Here is a 20,772-nt window from a genome sequence, read left to right as displayed (position 1 = left end):
TGAGGCATCTTTACACATTTAATAGTGTCTTTTGCTATAGGAATTATTTTCCTTACATTATTTTCTGATTGTTACTTGCGTTTTAGTGGCAATTGTATGAACTCGTACTAAACACTATCAATGTGTAAACAGGCCCCGGCGTGAAGGCCAGTTACACTTACCCCGTAGCCACAGCCACACATACCCATATTGACACTAGTTGGTATTAATTCATGGACTAGTCAAGATTTTTTAAAGAAAATACATAGTTCATATTGTTAGTATTGTTACCGTTACCGCATGTACAGTCGCCATCAGATATATCGGGGCGGATAAGGCGCTCACAAATATCTGAACACGCCTCTATTGTCAAGGCGTTAGAGTGCGTGTTCAGATATTTTTGAGCACCTCGGACGCTCCGATATATCTGATGGCGACTGTAAATGTAGGAATTTTGGTAACAAGGTACAAATTAAGACCCAATTTTAAAAAGTGCACCTGCAATTATTTATTGCATAGAAAAAAGGAAATTTGAACTTTATCATAATGTGTACCCATATCTAATAATAATACTATCTTTTTACATAATTCCATTGTAGTCCGTTATATTTTTCACTACACCAATTTTGTTGTTAGTTCATGTTTCAATAATACATATATAGATGATATTGTAGATCACAACCTACTTCACGCCCACAATGATTGCAGTTTTTTCCGCACTTTATGCAACACTGCACTTGTTAATAGTGATATTAGTCTGTATTTTTTATGATGGACTAGTTTGAGCTAGTCACAGGTCTGCTAGGTCGGCCTAGTCTCTATCTAAATCCCAGATTTTATTGAATCTTCAAGTGATCATTTGTCTGTAAAGTAGTCTCAAAATATTCGTGAATATGAAATTTTGGGCTTCAGCTAGCGGAATATTTGTACTCATGTATGACATATCGACCTGTCAGTTGAAGTATCTGGGGTATACGTACAAACTGAATATATAGTGTGTGTACGTACAGTCAATGTCCTAACTTAAGTATCCGCTTTTACTGTTGTACTCAAGTCGGGGCCCTCACTGTACAGTCGCTCTCAGATATATCGGAGCGGCTGCGATGTTCACCATAACTTAACAAAGCATCTGTTGTCATCGTCAAGACGGTAAAGTGCACGTACAGATATTTGTAAGCACCTCGGCCGCTTGGATATGTCTGATGGCTGGAGTCCTCGGTGCCGATGGTAGCGTCGCGGCTACACCGCGCCCTCGCCGGCGGGGGAGGGGGGGGGGGGGGGGGGGGAGGGGGAGGGCGCGGGTCACTGCGTGTTGGCGAGCTCGTCCATGCGGCATCTGAAACGTACACGATGCTCGTCATGCGTGATTCTTATCAACCGGTTGGTGTTTTACTAAACACAAAACAAATTTATCCTTCTACATAATTATAGGGGTTCTCAAAATATGACACGCGAGCTCTAGGGGTTCCCCGGCGGATTGTAAGGGGATCCGCGACGAGCGACTACTACTTAGAGAGTATCTTAAATAGAAAGTGGTTTTTTTCGTCATATCATTTTGCAGTCATCTGGGAAATAGATGAAGATTACCCGAGTTTAAAAAAATAGTAACCCTGTTCTATAGAGTATTTGCCTTCCATAATTAAATAACAGCATCGCAAACATATAATGTAACTATTGTATGTATACATATACAGTTTAAAAAAAATCCCGTCACAACTTCAGCCAATGTACTGCTGCTGTTAACTGACAGTTCGTAAACCTTATTACAAAAGGCGTAAGGTCCACCGATGGACAGTTAAGAGTGCTGCTCTTTGTACATCGTACGATACAGATATGTACTTTAGCAAAAGTAAAAGCGATCGATTGTGTCAGACAAACCGATAAAAAAGTGAAAAATCCTGGTCACGGCACCAAATTGTAACAACATTACCTTGATAAATGTTTGAAATAAGTTTCAGTTACAATAAAACTATTGAAACAACGGGTGACCACGAACGCTGTAAAGGGTTCGAAACGTCGGAATGTAGTATGAATTCAATATACGCGACATAGTCCGTTTCAATAGTTTTCTTTCATGAGTAACTATCGCGGTAACCGAAGACAATATTTATTTATTTATTTAAACTTTATTGCACAAAGTATATACAAAAATGTACAAATGGCGGACTTAATGCCAAATGGCAAAAAAAAAAAAAAAAAAAAATATTTCAGTTACAACTTTAACGACCGACCGAACGACGAAAGTGTTTTCAGCTTCAGCACGTAATTGTGTTTGTTGCCAACGGCACTAGATTACCAATCCGATTTAGTAATAACTAGAAACTATAAACAGACAACTGTATTTAGATTAAAATTCCGATCTGTACCTACTACAATAGCTAGCTAGTTACCTGACGGCCATCTCGGCGACCTCCAGCGACGGGTAGTCCAGCTCCTTCACCAGGCACAGCACGGCCGACAGCAGGTTCGAGTTCTGTCGACACCAAACAAACGGTTAACGGTTACGATGTACGAATCATAAATCTCTCGTTACAAAAATATAAGGTCCACCAATGGCCAAAGAATGTAGAAGGATAGTAAATGCTAAGAAAAGTGGTACCTAATATTTGACAGCTGAAGTAAATAGATATCGATGTACGGCGCCGAGATTTAATCAATCACACTTTTTTATAAAACAACTTTGAAAGGGGGGTGGGGGGTGTATGTACTCCGTGGACGTTCTCGGTCTCGCTCGCTGTGCTACGCGTGCGAAAGAGACAAAGTTGTCAACATTACCCTTGTGACGGGTCGGCGGGTGAACCCGCGATGTTCCCCCATGACGGCGGAGGGGAATCCCGCGCTATGTGCGTCTCGCTCACGCGGGGGCTCCCTGTCTCGCTCACGCTCCCATTCGCCTCGGCCTACGGTGCTGGGCGTGTATTCTGATCTGAAAATTAAGTGAGCATCTTTAATTTTTTAGCCCGTGAGCCAGATTTCCATGACCAATAGCATCCCGGACGATAATTTGTAAATTGGTTAAAGGAACGGAAGCCACACTTTGTCAGATGAATTTAAAAAACCGTCAGCCGTTTGTATCGCCGTGGTAAGAACGTCAGCTGGTCACATGAACATGTAATCTTTTTTTTAAATCATCGCATCCCAATTGAAACTTTGTTAGACGTATATATTAATATAAACAGTATGTATTGTATGTAAGATGTACCTGTTGTCGCCTCGCTCGCAGTACTGTTCGTGCGGTGACGTCACACCGAGCCTGCAATCGCCATTCATCGCGTACGCGTACTCCTGTAACGTACATATAAGTCATCATCATCTTCCTCGCGTTGTCCCGGTATTTTGCCACGGCTCATGAGAGCCTGGGGTCCGCATAAGTAATTACAACTAATTTGATAACACGTTAAACTGTTGAGTTGAGTGTTTTGTGAAGTCTGACTGAGAAAACAGTTTCTAACTGTAAGTTTTAGGCAGAACTCACCCGAAAAAAGTTTTTTTTTTAAAAGGTAAACATTTGACCACAATCTCACCTGATGGTAAGTGCCGATGCAGTCTAGGATGGAACATGCTTACCTAAAAGATGTATTCACTCTCGATTTAAAAAAGATCCAAGTTATTATGGACTGAGAATAGATTTGCAATTACTTATATTGAAGAAAAGTAAAGAGATTATATGATTTCAAATCGATTGGGCAAAATTATTTATAAGAAATATTGTTTTACTATTTGTATATACGGCGAAGCGAATAAGTATCATATCATCAAACAAACTTTAATTGCAAAAACTGCAACACACGATAATCGAATATTTGGTCTGATAGTCTTATATGTATGTACAGTACTGAAAAATGATGTTGTGATTGTGAATGTTGCGATGTGTGTGCAATGTCATATGTTAATAAGTGTAAAGCTTATTTAAACTTTCACGGAGAAGACCCGAGACCACGGGGACAACGCCGTCTTCGAAACGTCGGAGGTAAATCTTAAAACTTAAATACGCGATTAAGTCCCGTTGTATAGTTTGATAGTAGTAAAGCTTGCTAGTGTGCGTGTGATATGCAATGAATAAGCATATACAAATATAAAATAAATATTAAATCTGGCTATCTAGATATAAATAATGGTATATTACAAAACTAAGCAGTGGTGGCCGAGTGGATATGACGTCTGGCTTTCAATCCGGAGGTCGCGGGTTCAAATCCTGGCTCGTACCAATGAGTTTTTCGAAACTTATGTACGAAATATCATTTGATATTTACCACTAGCTTTTCGGTGAAGGAAAACATCGTGAGGAAACCTGCATACATCTGCGAAGAAATTCAAAGGTGTATGTGAAGTCCCCAATCCGCATTGGGCTAGCGTGGGGACTATAGCCCAAGCCCTCTCGCGCATGAGAGGAGGCCTGTGCCCAGCAGTGGGACGTATATAGGCTGAGATGATGATGATGATGATATTACAAAAGGAAATTGAATTTGTAAACTATGTCAATCAAGTGTGTGTATGTAAATCCAATGACATATTAAATTCTGTTCGGTTCGGAAGGGCAAAGTAAAACATACTTTTCCTCATGAAATGTAGCTGAGGGCCTACCGCAAAACACGAAAATCGAAATTTCATTATTTGTCTATCACTCGAACGATAGCGAGGCAGATAACGAAATATTGATTTTTTTGACTCGCAGGAGGCCCTCAGATGTGCTACAATGTAGCAATTAAAAAGTCAGGGAATGTCTCCAAAGACCATATGTTGCGTAGCACCACGGGATATATGGGTAGCTGCCATCAGAGCCAGAAAATCCACCCTTGTCGGAGAAGTATGTTGTTGCCGATTGGGCACACGTTGTGTTGTGGTATGTATGTGGTGTGTTCACCTTGACGCTGTGCGCGGACACGGAGTGCCGCAGCGGCGCCTCGCGCTCGCGCTCGCGCGGCCAGCGCGGCTGCAACAACATACATCACTCTACCTGTACCACTATCAGTACCTACCGAAACTATGTACTACTAGATACTTCTGGTTTTGTGGCTCTACCACTTAACTTAGGCTGCTGGTGAGAAGTGATTACGGTGTGTGCGATTTATAGTGTGCCAAATTAGTAAAAAGTACATGAAGTATTATAGTCTGCAAATTCAAATCTTCGCTAGATTAAAAAGCAAAGCCTCACCGACCGCCGAACTCAAGTGGTAGGGTTATATACTGTACAAGGCGTAGATTGTGGTGTCTGGTGTACTTCGAACGAATTCATTTTTATTTATGAGGCAAAAAGTATAAGTTGGAACATGAAACCCTGACTCCACAGTCCACAACCTACGCAAACTTCAAAGGCTCATTTAATAATGTAGGTTTTTGCATATTTCTGCCGATCTCTAATTTAAATTTACCATTTAACTATGTAATTTCGGGTAGTTCAGTGTTGTTTACTTATATCTCCATTGACATTGCTGGGACGTCAGTCATTTCATGACCACAGCTGGTGCAACTCAACTGAAACGTCGGAATTTAAGGTAAAAACAATGCAATCAACATCGCGGTAGACCGGTTCGTGTAAATAAATATGTGTACAAAACGCGAGAGTTTATATGTGTTATATATACCATTTAATTACATTAAATGAACCCTTAAAGATTAAAAAAGCTTATTTACTAGTTTATTAACGTACCTAATTTGTTTGACGAAGTTACCAACGACGGTTTACGGTGTGGAAAATTTACAAAGCACATAGTTTAAATACTGATTTGCGTATTTCTTTACTTTATTTTTGATGTCAAACTACAGCCAATTTAATGAAAATGAGAAAGTGAAATTAAGAGCTCAATCTAAAGTTAAATACTTAAAATACTGTGGAATTAATGATTTTAATGTTATTTTACTTACAAATACAGAGCTTTGTCGCTAATGTTGTGAGTTAGCGCTAATTTCGAGTCTTAAATGTTAGATGCGTAAAGACTCGTGGTGAGCGGAGCATTGAGGTAAGGCGGAGCGGAGATGTGGGAAATCAACCAGTAGCATTGGTTGTAATATAGCGGAGTGGAGATAACCAAAGTTACTGGTTGATTCTTCACATCTCCTTATGCGACAAAATTTAATCTCGTTTTTTGTTTTCTTTACAAGGTAGGTGTAATGTTGAGAATTCGCCTTGACGGCCAATAAGGCAATAATACTCACGAGTCTTACGTAATCTCACACATAATTAGCTCTAACTCGCAACAGGTCCAGTTGTATCAAACGGACTAATCAACGTCATCCGTCGCCGTTAAAATGTTATTAGTTCGTTAAATGTTATTGAAAGGAACATTTCATAGTTCTCCGCTGATTGCACTTATGACCAGTCCGTCAATTGTGGTTGGCACGTTCGAGCTCACAAACATTTTTACACGCCAACGTTTCAAAACTATTGTGAACTCGACTGTACTGGCCCTAAGCGTTGCACCTACAGTGTTAATAGAGTAATGTGTGAACGTACATCGTACTGCGAGCGCGTCATGGCGGCGGCGCCGGCGGGGTGCTCGAGCCGCTCGTCGGGCGACGCGCGCGGCGCCGGCGCGCGCCGCGAGGGGGACAGCGGACACTACGACACAAGCATTAAGGTTAGGCTTTTTGGAAATTTAACTAAGTTCTTCCTTTGTATGTTGCTGCGCGAAACAAAATATCAAGTGTACAAAACGGCCCTTAAATTGTTACAAAGTAGTCGTTTCTAATAGTACATTATTGTCGAGGCTCGGAAGTAGCTAATTGCAGGCTGAGGATTCGTTTTAAACGGACGACCTTGGGAGTCCGTTTAATTGAATCCGAAGCCAGCAAGTAACCTTCCAGCCGAGTCATATATAGTGCTTTTCTCAAAAATGGTGCAAGAAATATAAATATAATAGAAATATTTTACAAAAGCAACGTTCTTACGTATATATATTCACAGAAAAAAGTAGAAACAGTTGAAAAAGTTCGCTTTGCCGCCTTTTTATTTTTTAAATTTTAAAATAGAAGTGTATTTTTCTGCCGAGAAAATACGCCAATCTATTTGAGACAGCTAAATAGTCGCAATACCAACATTATAATAATAAGTACTTATCATCTGTTTGGCTGTTTAATGGGCCTGTGCCTTCATTTGATAAGGCCATTTACGCTTTTAAAAAGTTTGGAACTCGACAAATAATGGAATTTGTATGCAACATTGCCGTCCCAAAATCGAGACTGCAATGTTTTTAACTTTTTAATTTTTGACTGACCATAAACTCCGCACTTCGCGACCAATTTTTTATACGGCAAAGTCGACTTTGCCGTCCATTTTTGAGAAAAATATTTATTTTACCTCATCTAAAAAAAGAGCTCAGAATGCTGAACAGTTGACTATCGCTGATGAAGCTTGGAACGTTTTTTCGTGGCCCTCGGGACAAGTTTTTTCTGGTGTTTAATATAAACAAGAAGCGGTACTTTCTTAGTACCGATGCAATATTTCACATGTCACATTTAACCTATTTGTCAAATCAACACTTGCAGAATACATATGTATAAATTAATTAAATAGTGCTATCCTTCACATGCAGGTGCCTTAAAATTAAAAACCACAACGTTGCACGACTTTACAACAAAGTTGTTGGTGCAGAACCAAAACCACTACAACAAAGATAAAATATAAAATGTTAGCCGTCATATCACATAAGCAGGAAATAAAACGACAAAACCAAACCATGATCGAACCCAAACCTAAGGTGTAGTTACAATTTGGTGCCGTGACCAGGATTTATCGAATACCAACGAAATAAATATACACAAAATTATATAATCATTTGCAAATATGGCGTTGTTAGTGGACGTGGATGGTGGTAGTGTGGTGTAGGAGGTGGTAGTATAGGTCACATACACAATAGGAGTCACATACGAGAGCAAGATTTCGAAATTGGTGTTATTTTCTCATTCCGGTAGTAAGTTCAACAGTCAATTGCAAGATTAATCAGTTTCTTCAAACTAAATATTTACATAAATCGCTTCAGTCATTCCTTCATTCTCTGTCTATTTTGCGATTACCTACTACTCTATGTAACCGTGTGCGTAATGATTCACCTCAACTCTCCTGCCGTCACCTATAATGTTTGTGGTGTCGGTTGTGTCGTGGGGGTGGTTATGTGGAGCAACTCAGAGTGGAGTTACTCAGTACACTGAAGATGATGCAAGAATGGTCATCTAAGCACGTCTTTTCCATGGAATGCGTATTTAGACCACATGTAGGTGTCACCCTCACTCACCTGCTGGTCCTGCCGGTCGGGCCGCGGTTCGGGCTCGGGCGCTGCGCCCTCCGAGCCGTCGCTGCCGTGCGGGACGTGCGGGACGTGCGTCTGCCGCCAACACAACATGCCCCATCGGTTAGTCACATACACACACACATACATGTAACATTCAACGAGCTTTAATGCTGTATTTTGTATTTTTTTGTCACTTTGACGAAAAATGTGGCACAGAAATCTAATCCCTGTACACACACACACATCCACACACCAAATACGTAATGCAATGCAGTACTGCTTTGGCTCTCTACGTGTTGTGTTACTTATGTTGCGGGCACATACCGCAAATGTAAAATTAGACTTAAAATTGCATACACCTATACCTACCTATATTAAAACTGGTGATGTGGTGCGCATCTGGTGTGAATCGGCCTTTAGCCGGACTTACACCTAATCATTCTGTAGTATGCAATGATTTCTTATACGTTAAAATGAGAGAGATAGACATTTGTTAGTTTACAACACATACACAATCACAAGTATCTTTGTTCATGTATCGAATAACATAAAATAAGATAGCATTCAATGCTTTAATTTTATTACTGCTTAAGGTTTCAAATAAAACACACAACGCTCGAAATTATCAGCTAACAAATAACCATAGCGATAACATTCTTAGAAAAACTCATCCAATTTTTTCACACCAAGTTAGCCGTAAAGTCAGCGATCACTAGACTACGACGCTTGCGGGTCCAAAAGTGTTACATGCTATCTCACATTTAGATGCTGTTACCTGTTCGTGCCTCTGCTGGTCCCGATAAGGCTCTTGCTCGTGTCTGCTATTATGATGGTCCCGGTACTCGTCCTGCCTGTGGTCCCGGTAGTCGGGCTCGGGCCTGTGGTCCCGGTACTCGGGCTCGTGCTTGTGGTAGTCGTCCCGCTCGGGGCTGGAGTCGCTGGAGCGCGCGCGGGCGGCGCGGCGCGCGCTGCCGCCGCTCCGCACGCTCTCTGCGTAGGCTTCCTGAAATTACAAAATACAATACATTTAACATGGACGCCGTCGCTGCAGACTGACTAAAATACTCTAGGACGAATAATACTTACATTACCCGTGCCGCGTACCTATACGTGTAATATCATATTTGAAAGCCTGGCTCGAACCGGTAAATTTTTCTTTGCTTCTTAACTTTTCGTTAATAGACACTTATTTTTTTTTTCCTAGCCTATTTGGGTGTCCCACTGCTGAGCAAAGGCCTCTCTCCTTAATTTCCACGACTCCCGATTTGGTGCTTCCTCCGCTTTGCTTTGTGCTTTGGTACTTATTAATTGCTTGAGATTTTTACCTGTTGTTGTGGGTATCCTTCATCATCTGAGTCAATGAGCGAGCCTCGCCGCTGCGCCTCCTCCAACTCCTCTTGTTGCACGGCGACGTTGTCGAGCTTCTCTAGCCGCGGCAGGTTACGGAGCACTGTGAGTCGATATCTGAAACACACAGTACAGTAGTAGATTCTGTCACAAGGGAGCAAAGACGCGGCAAGGACGTACATTGAATCCTGACCGAAGCGAAGGATTTCATAATTAGAATCCAGAGCGCAGCGCCGTAACAGTTACGGCGCTGCGCTCTGGATTGATTGGACTGATACCCTGAGCAAGGTCAGTGCTGGAAGGTGCCGCAGATGTCCGATCTCCCGCAGGTCTTTGATCTCGTTCTTGCGGACGTACAGTTCTCGAAGCGATGTACTTATATTGTTAATGGTAGGTCCATAGTATGTAGGTGTCTTGTTGATGAAAGGATGTAAGGTAGGGTGGGGTTGTTACAATATGGTGCCTTGACCATGATTAATCAACGTAACTAAGTGAACTCACTGTGGGTGGTGTGTGCAGGGGTTCTCGTCGAGCCAGAGCGAGGTGAGCGCCGGGAGGTGCCGCAGGTGTCTGATCTCCCGCAGGTCTTTGATCTCGTTCTTGCGGACGTACAGTTCTCGCAGCAGTCGACAGCCGGCGAAGTCCTGTAGGCTGCGGATCTTGTTTATGCTAGAAACAAAAACAGTCTAAAATTAATTCAAATAATTAACTTCAAACAATAGGTAATACTTAAAAAAAAAAATAATGAAAATAAAAGTAAATTAATATTTTTAAATTATCCTTCTTAAAAAAAGTCCTCTGAACTTGAAGTGGAATTATCCTGTTTTTTTTTTTATTTAATATAGTTTCTTTGTCTTTGCCACGTCATGGGTTTTCTAAAAAATCAAGTTTCCACCCAATTCTGAAATGATACTGCAATTTTGATACGATACAAATAATTCGTCGTCCTTTAGCTTGCATGTCAAATGCAACTCATACAGAAGCGCAAATTACGGAAAGTTTCTGAAAAATTTGGTAACTTTCCGACGCCACATTAGTGAAAGGTCAGACACAAAATTTGTTAAAGTTTCACATAATTATGTAGATTGCAGATGAAACGCAGCATATCAGCTTCCGGCCAGTGCTATCAGTTTCCGCCGTTTTCGTGCGCGAGGTGGCAACAGGCGAGCCAAGGCTGAGCCACCTGGAGCGTGGCATTACATTGCCCAACGCCTTGCTTCTCTGCTGCCCTAGGCCTTCTGTACAGCAGGGCTAACAGTCTGAGCTACCATGCAGCTTCCGTTGTTTCGTGCGCGAGGTGGCAACAGGCGAGCCAAGGCTGAGCCACCTGGAGCGTGGCATTACATTGCCTAACGCCTTGCTTCTCTGCAGCCCTAGGCCTTCTGTACAGAAGGGCTAACAGTCTGAGCTACCAGCTTCCGTTGTTTCGTGCGCGAGGTGGCAACAGGCGAGCCTAGGCTAAGCCACCTGGAGCGTGGCGCTACATTGCCTAACGCCTTGCTTCTCTGCAGCCCTAGGCCTTCTGTACAGTAGGGCTAACAGTCTGAGCTACCAGCTTCCGTTGTTTCGTGCGTGAGGAGGCAACAGGCAAGGCTGAGCGTTGTGGAGCGTAGAGCGGAAAGCGTTGCCCAATCATAAACAGGCTCTTGATCAATAGGTAAGGTTTGCGGATTTTACAAAGGTTCTTACCTGAAGGCTAGCACCTCGACGTTTGGCATCCGCCGCAGTAGACTGACGTCACCTAGCTCCGCGCCCCTGTAACAAACAATCAGTTCTTATATTGTAAATGTGGATACGGATATATTGGATATACATCGTATATTAGGAGTACATGTAAAGCTTTATAAAGTATATACATATAATAGTTTTTCTTCGACGTTTAAAAATACATTTGTGTAAAGTGTAGGTTGTTACCTACACATGTAATGTCATATGCGAATCAATCGACCGAACACGGAAATCGCGATGTATCACTCAGTCAAGGTGAAGGAACAATGATCCAAAACAATCACCCGAAACGAACATCACTCAAACACAATCAATCAAATCTGAACCCTATTACATTCCTTATAAAGTCCAAATACTAAATCATAATGCATGCATAATTGATGTTGTTATTACATCAATGGCAGCAATCGTTTATAACATCGAAGTATGAGTATCTGACTGCTTCAAATATATATAGACTCTATTTGAACACGAACACCGAAGTTAGCAAATTGCCCGCAAATCGCGAACTTGATGGGTGTTTGCCCTCAGAGGTAGGCCCTCGGTAACGTCGTGTCGTGTAGACAGATGACTAATCGTTCCTGAACCTTATTGCAAAGAATTAAGGTCTATAAATGATTAGTTAATTGTGTCGCTGTAAAAACAGTCGTGGCTGCGATGTAATTGATATTCAATATGCGTGTGCCGACTCTTTGGGAACACTTTCCCACGATATTTTGATAATTATGCAGAATAGTGGCTAAGGTCGAGTCGGGTTAGCATGTTCATGGTTCTGTGGTTTAGAGACCTAGTTTGTTGGAAGAGTTTTATCTTGAGAAGAGATCTATTAAATTCCTGTCGGCCACAAAAATCCACTTGTGAGTTACAATTTTTTTCTTAAAGGAAAAAATGGAAAATTTCACCGCTTCGGCCAAGACTCGAACTTGCGACATTTCGGATCAGGTCTGACCGCTCTAAACCAAGCGGGGGAATGTAGCCAGCCAGCATCATGGGCATCTTTCCTTACGGGACAGACATGGGTGACTTTAATGGGTGGGTATTTTTACTTTATTTTGTTCGATTTAATTTAATTAATCTATATTTCATGTTATTGTATATTTTTAGGAAGTTTATTATATGCTTGTGCTTTATATGCTACTAGACGGGCCCGCAGCTCCGCTCGCGTAAATGAAATAAAGAGTGTGTCAACCCTGCCAGGGTTCATAACGGTGATAGGGATTTCTTATTTGTACCCGTTATTTGGATAACTTAATACGCAAAATATGTGAAAAAAATTATGTGATTTGATAAAAGGCAAAATTATACTTTTTCATCTACGTAGTTATTTATTTAAAACTCGTTTCAACATAAAATTATTATTTATTTTTATAAGCCTAATTGCAAAAACGTTCATTAGATTAATTTCCGCCTTAAGACGAATATGGACGACCACCGCCCATAAATCGCCTTTTGGTACACACGTACGTACTCCCCATTTCCCTTTCTGAATACTAACATTACTTACTACGGTTATGTGAATCCTGGCCTCCGAGAAAAGACAAAACAAAACACACCATGTTTCTCGGTCTTGCGATAGGTCTCGCCAGTCCCCATGGCCGAGGATAAGCAGATCTCGAGCAACTACGTCGTTCCAGCGGTAGGTACCTATGACGTCCAATTGGGCGTCTCCCATTTCGTTGTCCCAAGTACGCTCTCGTCACGGCACGATCCTCTCCCATTCTCTCTAAATGTCCGAGCCAATGTAAGCTTACCCACTTTTGTCTCTCAGTATTCCGCCAGTATATCGGAACACATCCTTATTTCTATGGCAACAGAGTTATATTACGATATTTGGCCGACTGCTGACTGTACGTTTGCTTATTTTCACCAGGTCGTTTCGCTCAAAATAAATAAATAAATAAATAAATATTAGGGGACATCTTACACAGATCAAACCTAGCCCCAAACTAAGCAAAGCTTGTACTATGGGTGCTAGGCGACGATATACATACTTGTATAGATAAATACATACTTATATACATAGAAAACAACCATGACTCAGGAACAAATATTAGTGTTCATCACACAAATAAATGCCCTTACTGGGATTCGAACCCAGGACCATCGGCTTAGCAGACAGGGTCACTATCCACTAGACCAGACCGGTCGTCAAACATATCTGAACATGCACTTAAATTTTATCTACCTACATTATAACTTGCTATCAACTTTAATTGTATTTTTGGCCCATCTCGGCAGCCCGGTCCCCGGACGAATTTGTTTGTCGAAGCTGTGAAAGTAAATCTGAATAACATAACTCAAAAAGAAATTTAAAACAACAAAATACAAATGACTATTGATATTGATAAGTCATTATCAGTCATTATATGGCATGTCACTCGTATGGGCATAAACTAAGGTAAAAGGTTGAGGTTGACAGCACTTTTTATTTTACTTCGAGTAAAAAAGGCCGAAATCACTGCATACCAACATAACAAACATAATTTTGGTTATTTCATGGTCTAATAAAACATGGTCTTCCATTCCCAGAGTGACACGGGCCTACGTCACAATAACATTGCCACTTTATTTCAACATAACATGTTACATGGGTACATTATACCTATGGTTACGAGTAATAAGTTAAAATATTTCTTTATAATTTTATAATTTTCATTTATATGTATTTTAGCTTAAATTTTACAATAACACGTCATTTTTAATTACTCGTTAGCAATATCTTCCGATTCACGAAAGAAATTTCAGACTTTCGGGTAATTCTGTTTATACTACTGGCAACACAGGATAGCGCTGTGCACATTTGACAATTCGGATCTAGATAACTTCATGCTCTGACCGTCATCCTTGCCGAACGCGTGTTAATTGTTATTTCCTTCTCGCTCAGTGTCAGCAGTCGCAGTGTTTTCCAAACTTTTCACGCCGTAAGCTTGGTAATTAATGTGTAACTATGAATTAGTTTTTCAAACGTTTGTCTTGTATAGATAAATAAAGTTTAATTTAATACATTAGATTTGTTTTATTTTACTATGTTTCTACATGAATAACTTAAAATTAATGCCGTTAAAATAATTTTCACCGTTGGTTAAAATTCTCCCACATTTCAAAGTTTGAGAACCTGTAAACAGCATGATGACGTAGGCGCGTGTCAGTTAGGTCATACGCGAATCTCGGAATGGAGTACCAGGCGGAGTATATTATTATACCATGGGTTATTTGAAGTTCGAAACGAAACCAACCGAGAGTTTCCGAAAATAGCCGATAGTCGTAAAATGAAGAATGTTATGAAAATTTCTTTTGCTTATTGTAAATTAAATACGCATCGAAAGCGATAGTTTTTATGCTCTAGTTATATTCTCATACTTAGAATCTATTAAGATTAGAACAGTTTTTTCTTATCATACGTGCGTCGTATTTGAGAAACATGTCAAAAACTTTTTTAGAAATTTGTAAGGCGCCATCTCGCTTCTTCCCTCGTTTTTTACCCGTTCTGGTTTTTCAATTTTATATATATGATAGGTACAGTACATATGTGACGTTCCACGGCAAAAGGTACCTTATGGCGGCTGGCGCTTACGTAGCATAGCGCCGCAATAATATTGGAGCGGCGTTAATAATAGCGTAAGCGCCAATCGCCATAAGGTACCTTTACCCGTGGGACGTCACATATAAGTAATTTCTTACATGGCATGCCTCAAGTAATAGTACATTGTGCAACACGGGGCGTACACACAATGTTTTTCATCACACTTGCGATACAAAAATTAAGTATAAAGACAATAAACTGTTAATTATAGCACTAGAAACTTCATAACTCCCTAGGGAGAACGCTTTTTCTATAACTCCCGCTAAACCTGCGTGCAATTCCACATTTACTGAGCGAGTGTGATGAAATAGTACATTGTGCAACATGGGGCGTAAGTTGAATATTGCAAACGAGAGTAAGTTAACGAGTGTAACGGGACAAAGGCGAGGCAGAAGAAGAAGAAGAAGAGAGTAAGTTAAATCGCGACGGCTTGCCGGAGCGATTTATAGACTCGAGTTTGCAATATTATTACGCCCCGAGTTACACACAATGTTTTTCATCACACTTGCGATACAAAAATTTAGTATAAAGACAAAAAACTGTTAATTATGGCACTAGAAACTTCATAACTCCCTAGGGAGAACGCTTTTTCTATAACTCCCGCTAAACCTGCGTGCAATTCCACATTTACTGAGTGAGTGTGATGAAAACAACCTAACATGCATTATGCGCAATTACATCACACACGTCAACGTCACTCATACATCAAACATCACTCACGTATCATATCACATCACAACATATCAACTAAAAACGTAACTCCATCCTAAACTCATACAATGTCCGTCATTTTGTATCCGAAACCGGATAATAAGCGGTTTCACTTTCGCGGAGTCAACAACCGAAACAGAGACACGAAAGGTCATAACGTAACACATTTATGCTGGTTGAAAAGGAATTTTAGTGCGTTCAGATTAGCGTTTATTTTACTAAAAACACACACAACTACGACCTTTCTCATTTAAGGATCTTATTGAACCTCTATGTTTAAGGTTATTTTTGCTGAGAAACACACACTAACTTGACATAAGTTTGTATATGCACCATACTAGGCGTGATTCACTCCGCGATTTCGTAGCTTTGCTACAGGTAGGTAAAAGTACATCCGTTCCACACCAATTTTGGTGGCTAGACATAAGCCGCGCGTGGCGCTGTCGCCACCTAGCGGCCATATCTGTCCTGTACGGTTACCACCAGTTTTGAAGTTGACATAACGCTCACGTCTACGTAATTTACTTTCTGTACATCTCGCTTGCACTAATATGCCAGTACGAGCGAGATGCATAGAAAGTAAGTTACGTAAACGTGAGCGTTATGTCAATGTCAAAACTGGTGGTAGCCGTACTGATCGTAACAGACGCGTTTTGTTAGACAGTGAGTCTTCTGTACCTAGTACTATTGTTTATTCTGTGACCATACGTTCTGTGGTATGGTATCTAACTATATAAACTATCAAACCGCCACTTTTGAAAACCAAAGTTACCGCCAAATGTAGAGTTAGCGCCATTTATATTATCTGTCGAAATCGAACACAAATTTATCTTATTTAGACTTCACACATCGTTTACAGTCAAAGAATCATTTCACAAACTTCCAGCTCTCAAACTGAAGGAGGTCATTGCAAATCATCGGATTGACAGTGAGTTTGAGTCATTTATCATTTACGATGACGTGATGGTCAAGATGACGGTAACATCTCGCTCAAACAATGACCAGTTACGACACTTACGATATTATGTGGCGTTTGCGATAACTGTTTGACTTAGAGACAAGAAGACATACATGTGATACATGATGTACCTATACTGGCCTACATAATAAAGTGACCATTACATTCTACTTAAAAACATTGAAATTGTGTAAAAAATGGCTAAAAATTCAGAAGATGAAGACAGAAACTCAGAACATGCTAACCGTAGAAAATGTTGTTAATACTTTGTTGTTAATTTATCAAACTATCATGTATCAAATGAATTATTTCTGAGTTACGCATGGCTACATAATGTGCCTATGGATAACCATCCATAACCACATAACAGGTAACCACCTGCAATAATATCTTGATCAACGATGTCAACCAAATGCGAAAAATATCTGACACAATCTTATTTACAAAGCCATTCAACGTGTCCACAAATTTCGCGCACTTGTATTTAATATACATTTTCACATATGACAAAAGCAATCAATCACCACAAATAGCTTTTTGTAATATTCACTCCCATGCCCTTAATCGAGGTATTCGAAGGATACAGACATGTCTTGCCATATTTGGTCAATAGCCTCACCCTGGCAGCGTCGCGTGACCCCCCCGAGCCGAGCCCACCGCAAAAACAACTCTTCACCACAATCAATAACACTCAAATTATATTACACCAAATAACATCACCGCACCCAATTCAAAATGTATAAAAGACCAAACAAGACCCAATTGAATTCCAACCTTAAGTTTCTACAAATTAGATTCAATTCAAGAACGGTTTTAATTCATTTATCGATGCTCTTTTGTTTTTCACGAGCGATAACGACAACAAGCCGATGTAAATTGAATCGTATTAAGTAGTTTTAGGGTTGTTATTTGCAGTGGCGAGCGGTGAAGGGTGCGTGCGTGTCAGGTAGGGTCGCCATGATTCATTAGTTCCGCGAGGCGCTCCTCAAACTAATAGTGCTTTGATAAGTTTGGAACAGCAACAAGTTTTCACGTTTTCGAACGCTTGAAACTTTTTCGTGTTTTAGTGGATAATGGAGTGTAAATGACCGAATTAACACTTAAATAACAATATCTGATTAAACAACAAATATACGTCACTTTCATCAAAGTTGCTTATAAAATAGATTAGTTTGACTGTTTCGAATTGCGTAAAAAGTAGAGACTTAGGTATTTTCTACATATCTATAGGTCCTTATTAAAGGATTCAATTTGGTTGCAAAAGCGGACACCGGGCGTTCTTTAGGATACGATAAGTAAAAATATAGGGAAAATTCTAAAATGAGAATATAGGTTAAGGTACGGACAGTGAGGCTGAACAGTTTAAGCGACTTGCTTCTGCACTGTTTGAGTACGGTACCAAACCATAAAAAAAACAACGGGTTGCACTCCGGGAGTGCCGGCAGAAGTGTGTAGGTACTTTATATTTATGCATGTTGTGGGTAAGCGTACAATAAATGAACTTTAGTCTTGATCAGAAACTGGTGTTTGATTGTCGCGTCCCAAGTACCTTAACATGGCGCAGCCGTTTTGAACCTTTTGTAGAAATAGTGCGTGCGTTAATTGAGACGGGTATTGAAAACTCGAAAATTGTAGTGATATTACGATTTTGTAGACATTTGGATTGCAATAATATACATATATACGTGATGTAGATGCAGGAGGCTGACTTTAGGGTTATAAGCTAACAAGCTAGCCAAAGGTATGTAATTTAGATAAACAAATGAAAGATAATATTGGTTTAAGTACTTACTGTTTATTATCACAATATCAAATGTATCCTCACACTTAACTCACCAATGCAAGCATAGAACAATTGCTTTACGATATTTAAGCAGAAGCTTTAATAAAATAATTTAATTCGCAGATTAGTACTTTCTCCTTCAATCTCCTTTTCTGTTGGTGGTTAAATCAGGACTGACTAAAGGCCGCGTGGCCACTATTCCCGCTACTTTACGCGTCATCACTGTCGGCCAATCAGAATGCCGCGCCACCACTTTAGCAGCTCCCTGATTGGTCGACGTGCCAACTGTCAGTCTTGGTTTAATCATTACACTTACTTATTTTACTAAATAAATCAGATTATTACTAATAAAGTACCAAATGGATGTAAATAATATGTTATTAATTATATGAAGCTAACAGTCGGCCATCCAAATTGATGCAACGACCTCGTAAATCTAAAATGATATATGAAACAATAAATGTTACTGACTAAATATAATCGATCAATTAATAAGTAACAGGCTATACGATATTAAAGTAAATCATTGTAACAGATGGATATTAACAACGACTAATTATACAGCACAAGTTAATGAAATAAACAGTAGTTAATAGCACATCAAAGGTACTTTAGTTAATACATAGGTAGTTAAAGTTTTATACATAAAAGGCATTATTTCATGGCCTTATCTTATCTATCGGTGATCAAACATTATTTAATAGCCAATACAGGCAAACAAGAAAAACTATACTAGTCTTATCCTAGCAGGCATTATTTCATGGCCTGTAAAGTACATATGAACAGGCGTTATTTCATGGCCTGGATTTATATATTAACAGGCATTATTTCATGGCCTGGATTTATATATTAATAGGCATTATTTCATGGCCTGGATTTATATATTAATAGGCATTATTTCATGGCCTGGGTTTATATATTAATAGGCATTATTTCATGGCCTATGCTTACTGGAAAAGAAATATCATTATCAACATAAAATAATTTAATAAATCCTGGACTGTATATTTATGATTATATATACATATATGCAATAAAATCTGCGAAGAACCCTAAATCAGTTTTAGTATTCGTAAATTAATCATTCTAAGTCTGGTCATCAACTTCATCATCTTCTCCGGACGAGATATCGTGAGGCCTCACATAATTCAACCAAGGTCTGATTTTATCAACGGCTACTACTGTGGAATAATTTTTGGAACCCTTTTTCGTCATAGGGGTGTCCTCAATTTGGTACCTATCATAATCAAACACTTTAGTTATTCTATATGGGCCCTGGAATTTAGGTATAAGTTTCTTACTACTCCCGGTAGCTTGAACTTGTCTTTCAACGCGGACTAAATCCCCAACCTCGTATTTCTTAGGATTACAACGTTTTGCGTCATAATATAATTTTTGGGATTCCTGTGACGCCTCTATATGCGAATTTATATCCTCCCTGATCTTATCTACATCTTGACAGTTTGTGCTAGTGATGTCGTCAGTCAGCTCTGTCAGAATACGACTCTCACTGGACCCTATTAACCTTATACCGAATAGTGCCTCCGCCGGTGTACGATTAATACCTTTATTGTACGTATTATTAAGTCCCCATTGGACATCGGGCAAGTGGTCGTCCCATTTGTTTTCGGCTGATCCAATGCATTTCGCAGTCAGAGCGTCCAACAAAGTCTTATTATAACGTTCCACTTGTCCGTTGGCCCTGGGTGTGGAAACGGCATTTAATACATGCTTAATATTCTTCTCACTTAAGAATTTCTTAAAAGATTCGCTAGTGAACGAAGTGCCACGATCGGTAATAATTCGGCGAGGAACACCGAAAATTCCAAAGTACTCGCGAAAAGTATTAATAGATGTTTGAGATTTGGTATTTCTGACAGGTTTCAAATATATGTATTTTGTAAACGAATCTATTATGACCAGTATGTAGACGTTACCCCTTTTACTCCTAACAAATGGTCCAACGTGATCGGCATGTAGCGTATCGAACGGAGTATCGATCTTCTGAATTGGATGCAGATATCCCGGCTTTTTACCTCCGCCTGACTTAGAGTAAGCGCATTCGAGACAAGATTTGACATATTTTGTGACAAAACCACGCATCTTGGGGAACCAATAAGAAGCTCTGATCTTTTCTAGGGTTTTGTCTACGCTGAAGTGTCCTATGTCATCGTGATTCTGCCTAACTACTTGCCAACGCACACCTTTCGGAACTACCCATCGGTCGCCATCGGGAGTTACTCGAAATAACTTGTTATTCTTAATTTTGTAGTTGGATTTAATATCAATGACATTATCTAACTCAGGGTCATTTAGGATGCCAATTATTCTCTGAACCTCACTGTCTGCATTCTGAACGGTAGCTAGCCAATCCGAATTTACTATATTAAAAACGTTATGTGAATCGCTAACTAACGGTGACGAATCAGGGACAGGGTTGCGGCTAAGCGCATCC

General features: G+C 40.0%; 1 protein-coding gene across 4 annotated transcripts in view; it reads right to left on the bottom strand.

The window, feature by feature from the left end:
• Positions 1 to 398: 398 nt before the first annotated feature.
• LOC134802757 (dynein axonemal assembly factor 11) overlaps positions 399 to 20,772 on the bottom strand; it is a 52,994-nt gene continuing 32,620 nt past the window's right edge. Inside the window, exons 2-12 of one of the 4 annotated variants that reach the window (XM_063775447.1) lie at positions 11,244 to 11,309; positions 10,056 to 10,223; positions 9,533 to 9,671; positions 8,983 to 9,210; positions 8,211 to 8,300; positions 6,434 to 6,538; positions 4,844 to 4,912; positions 3,182 to 3,264; positions 2,755 to 2,905; positions 2,370 to 2,452; positions 399 to 1,315 (exon numbers count right to left, since the gene is read on the bottom strand). In XM_063775447.1, coding sequence (XP_063631517.1) covers positions 1,282 to 1,315; positions 2,370 to 2,452; positions 2,755 to 2,905; positions 3,182 to 3,264; positions 4,844 to 4,912; positions 6,434 to 6,538; positions 8,211 to 8,300; positions 8,983 to 9,210; positions 9,533 to 9,671; positions 10,056 to 10,223; positions 11,244 to 11,309 — 1,216 coding nt within the window. In that variant the 3' untranslated portion in view covers positions 399 to 1,281. The remainder of the gene's footprint in view (positions 1,316 to 2,369; positions 2,453 to 2,754; positions 2,906 to 3,181; positions 3,265 to 4,843; positions 4,913 to 6,433; positions 6,539 to 8,210; positions 8,301 to 8,982; positions 9,211 to 9,532; positions 9,672 to 10,055; positions 10,224 to 11,243; positions 11,310 to 20,772) is intronic. The other 3 variants (XM_063775448.1, XM_063775450.1, XM_063775451.1) reach the window with 3 other exon arrangements.

This window comes from Cydia splendana, chromosome 25, assembly GCF_910591565.1.
Source record: "Cydia splendana chromosome 25, ilCydSple1.2, whole genome shotgun sequence".
In the NCBI taxonomy this organism is placed as follows: domain Eukaryota; kingdom Metazoa; phylum Arthropoda; class Insecta; order Lepidoptera; family Tortricidae; genus Cydia; species Cydia splendana.
This window is presented reverse-complemented; position numbering and strand designations above follow the sequence as displayed.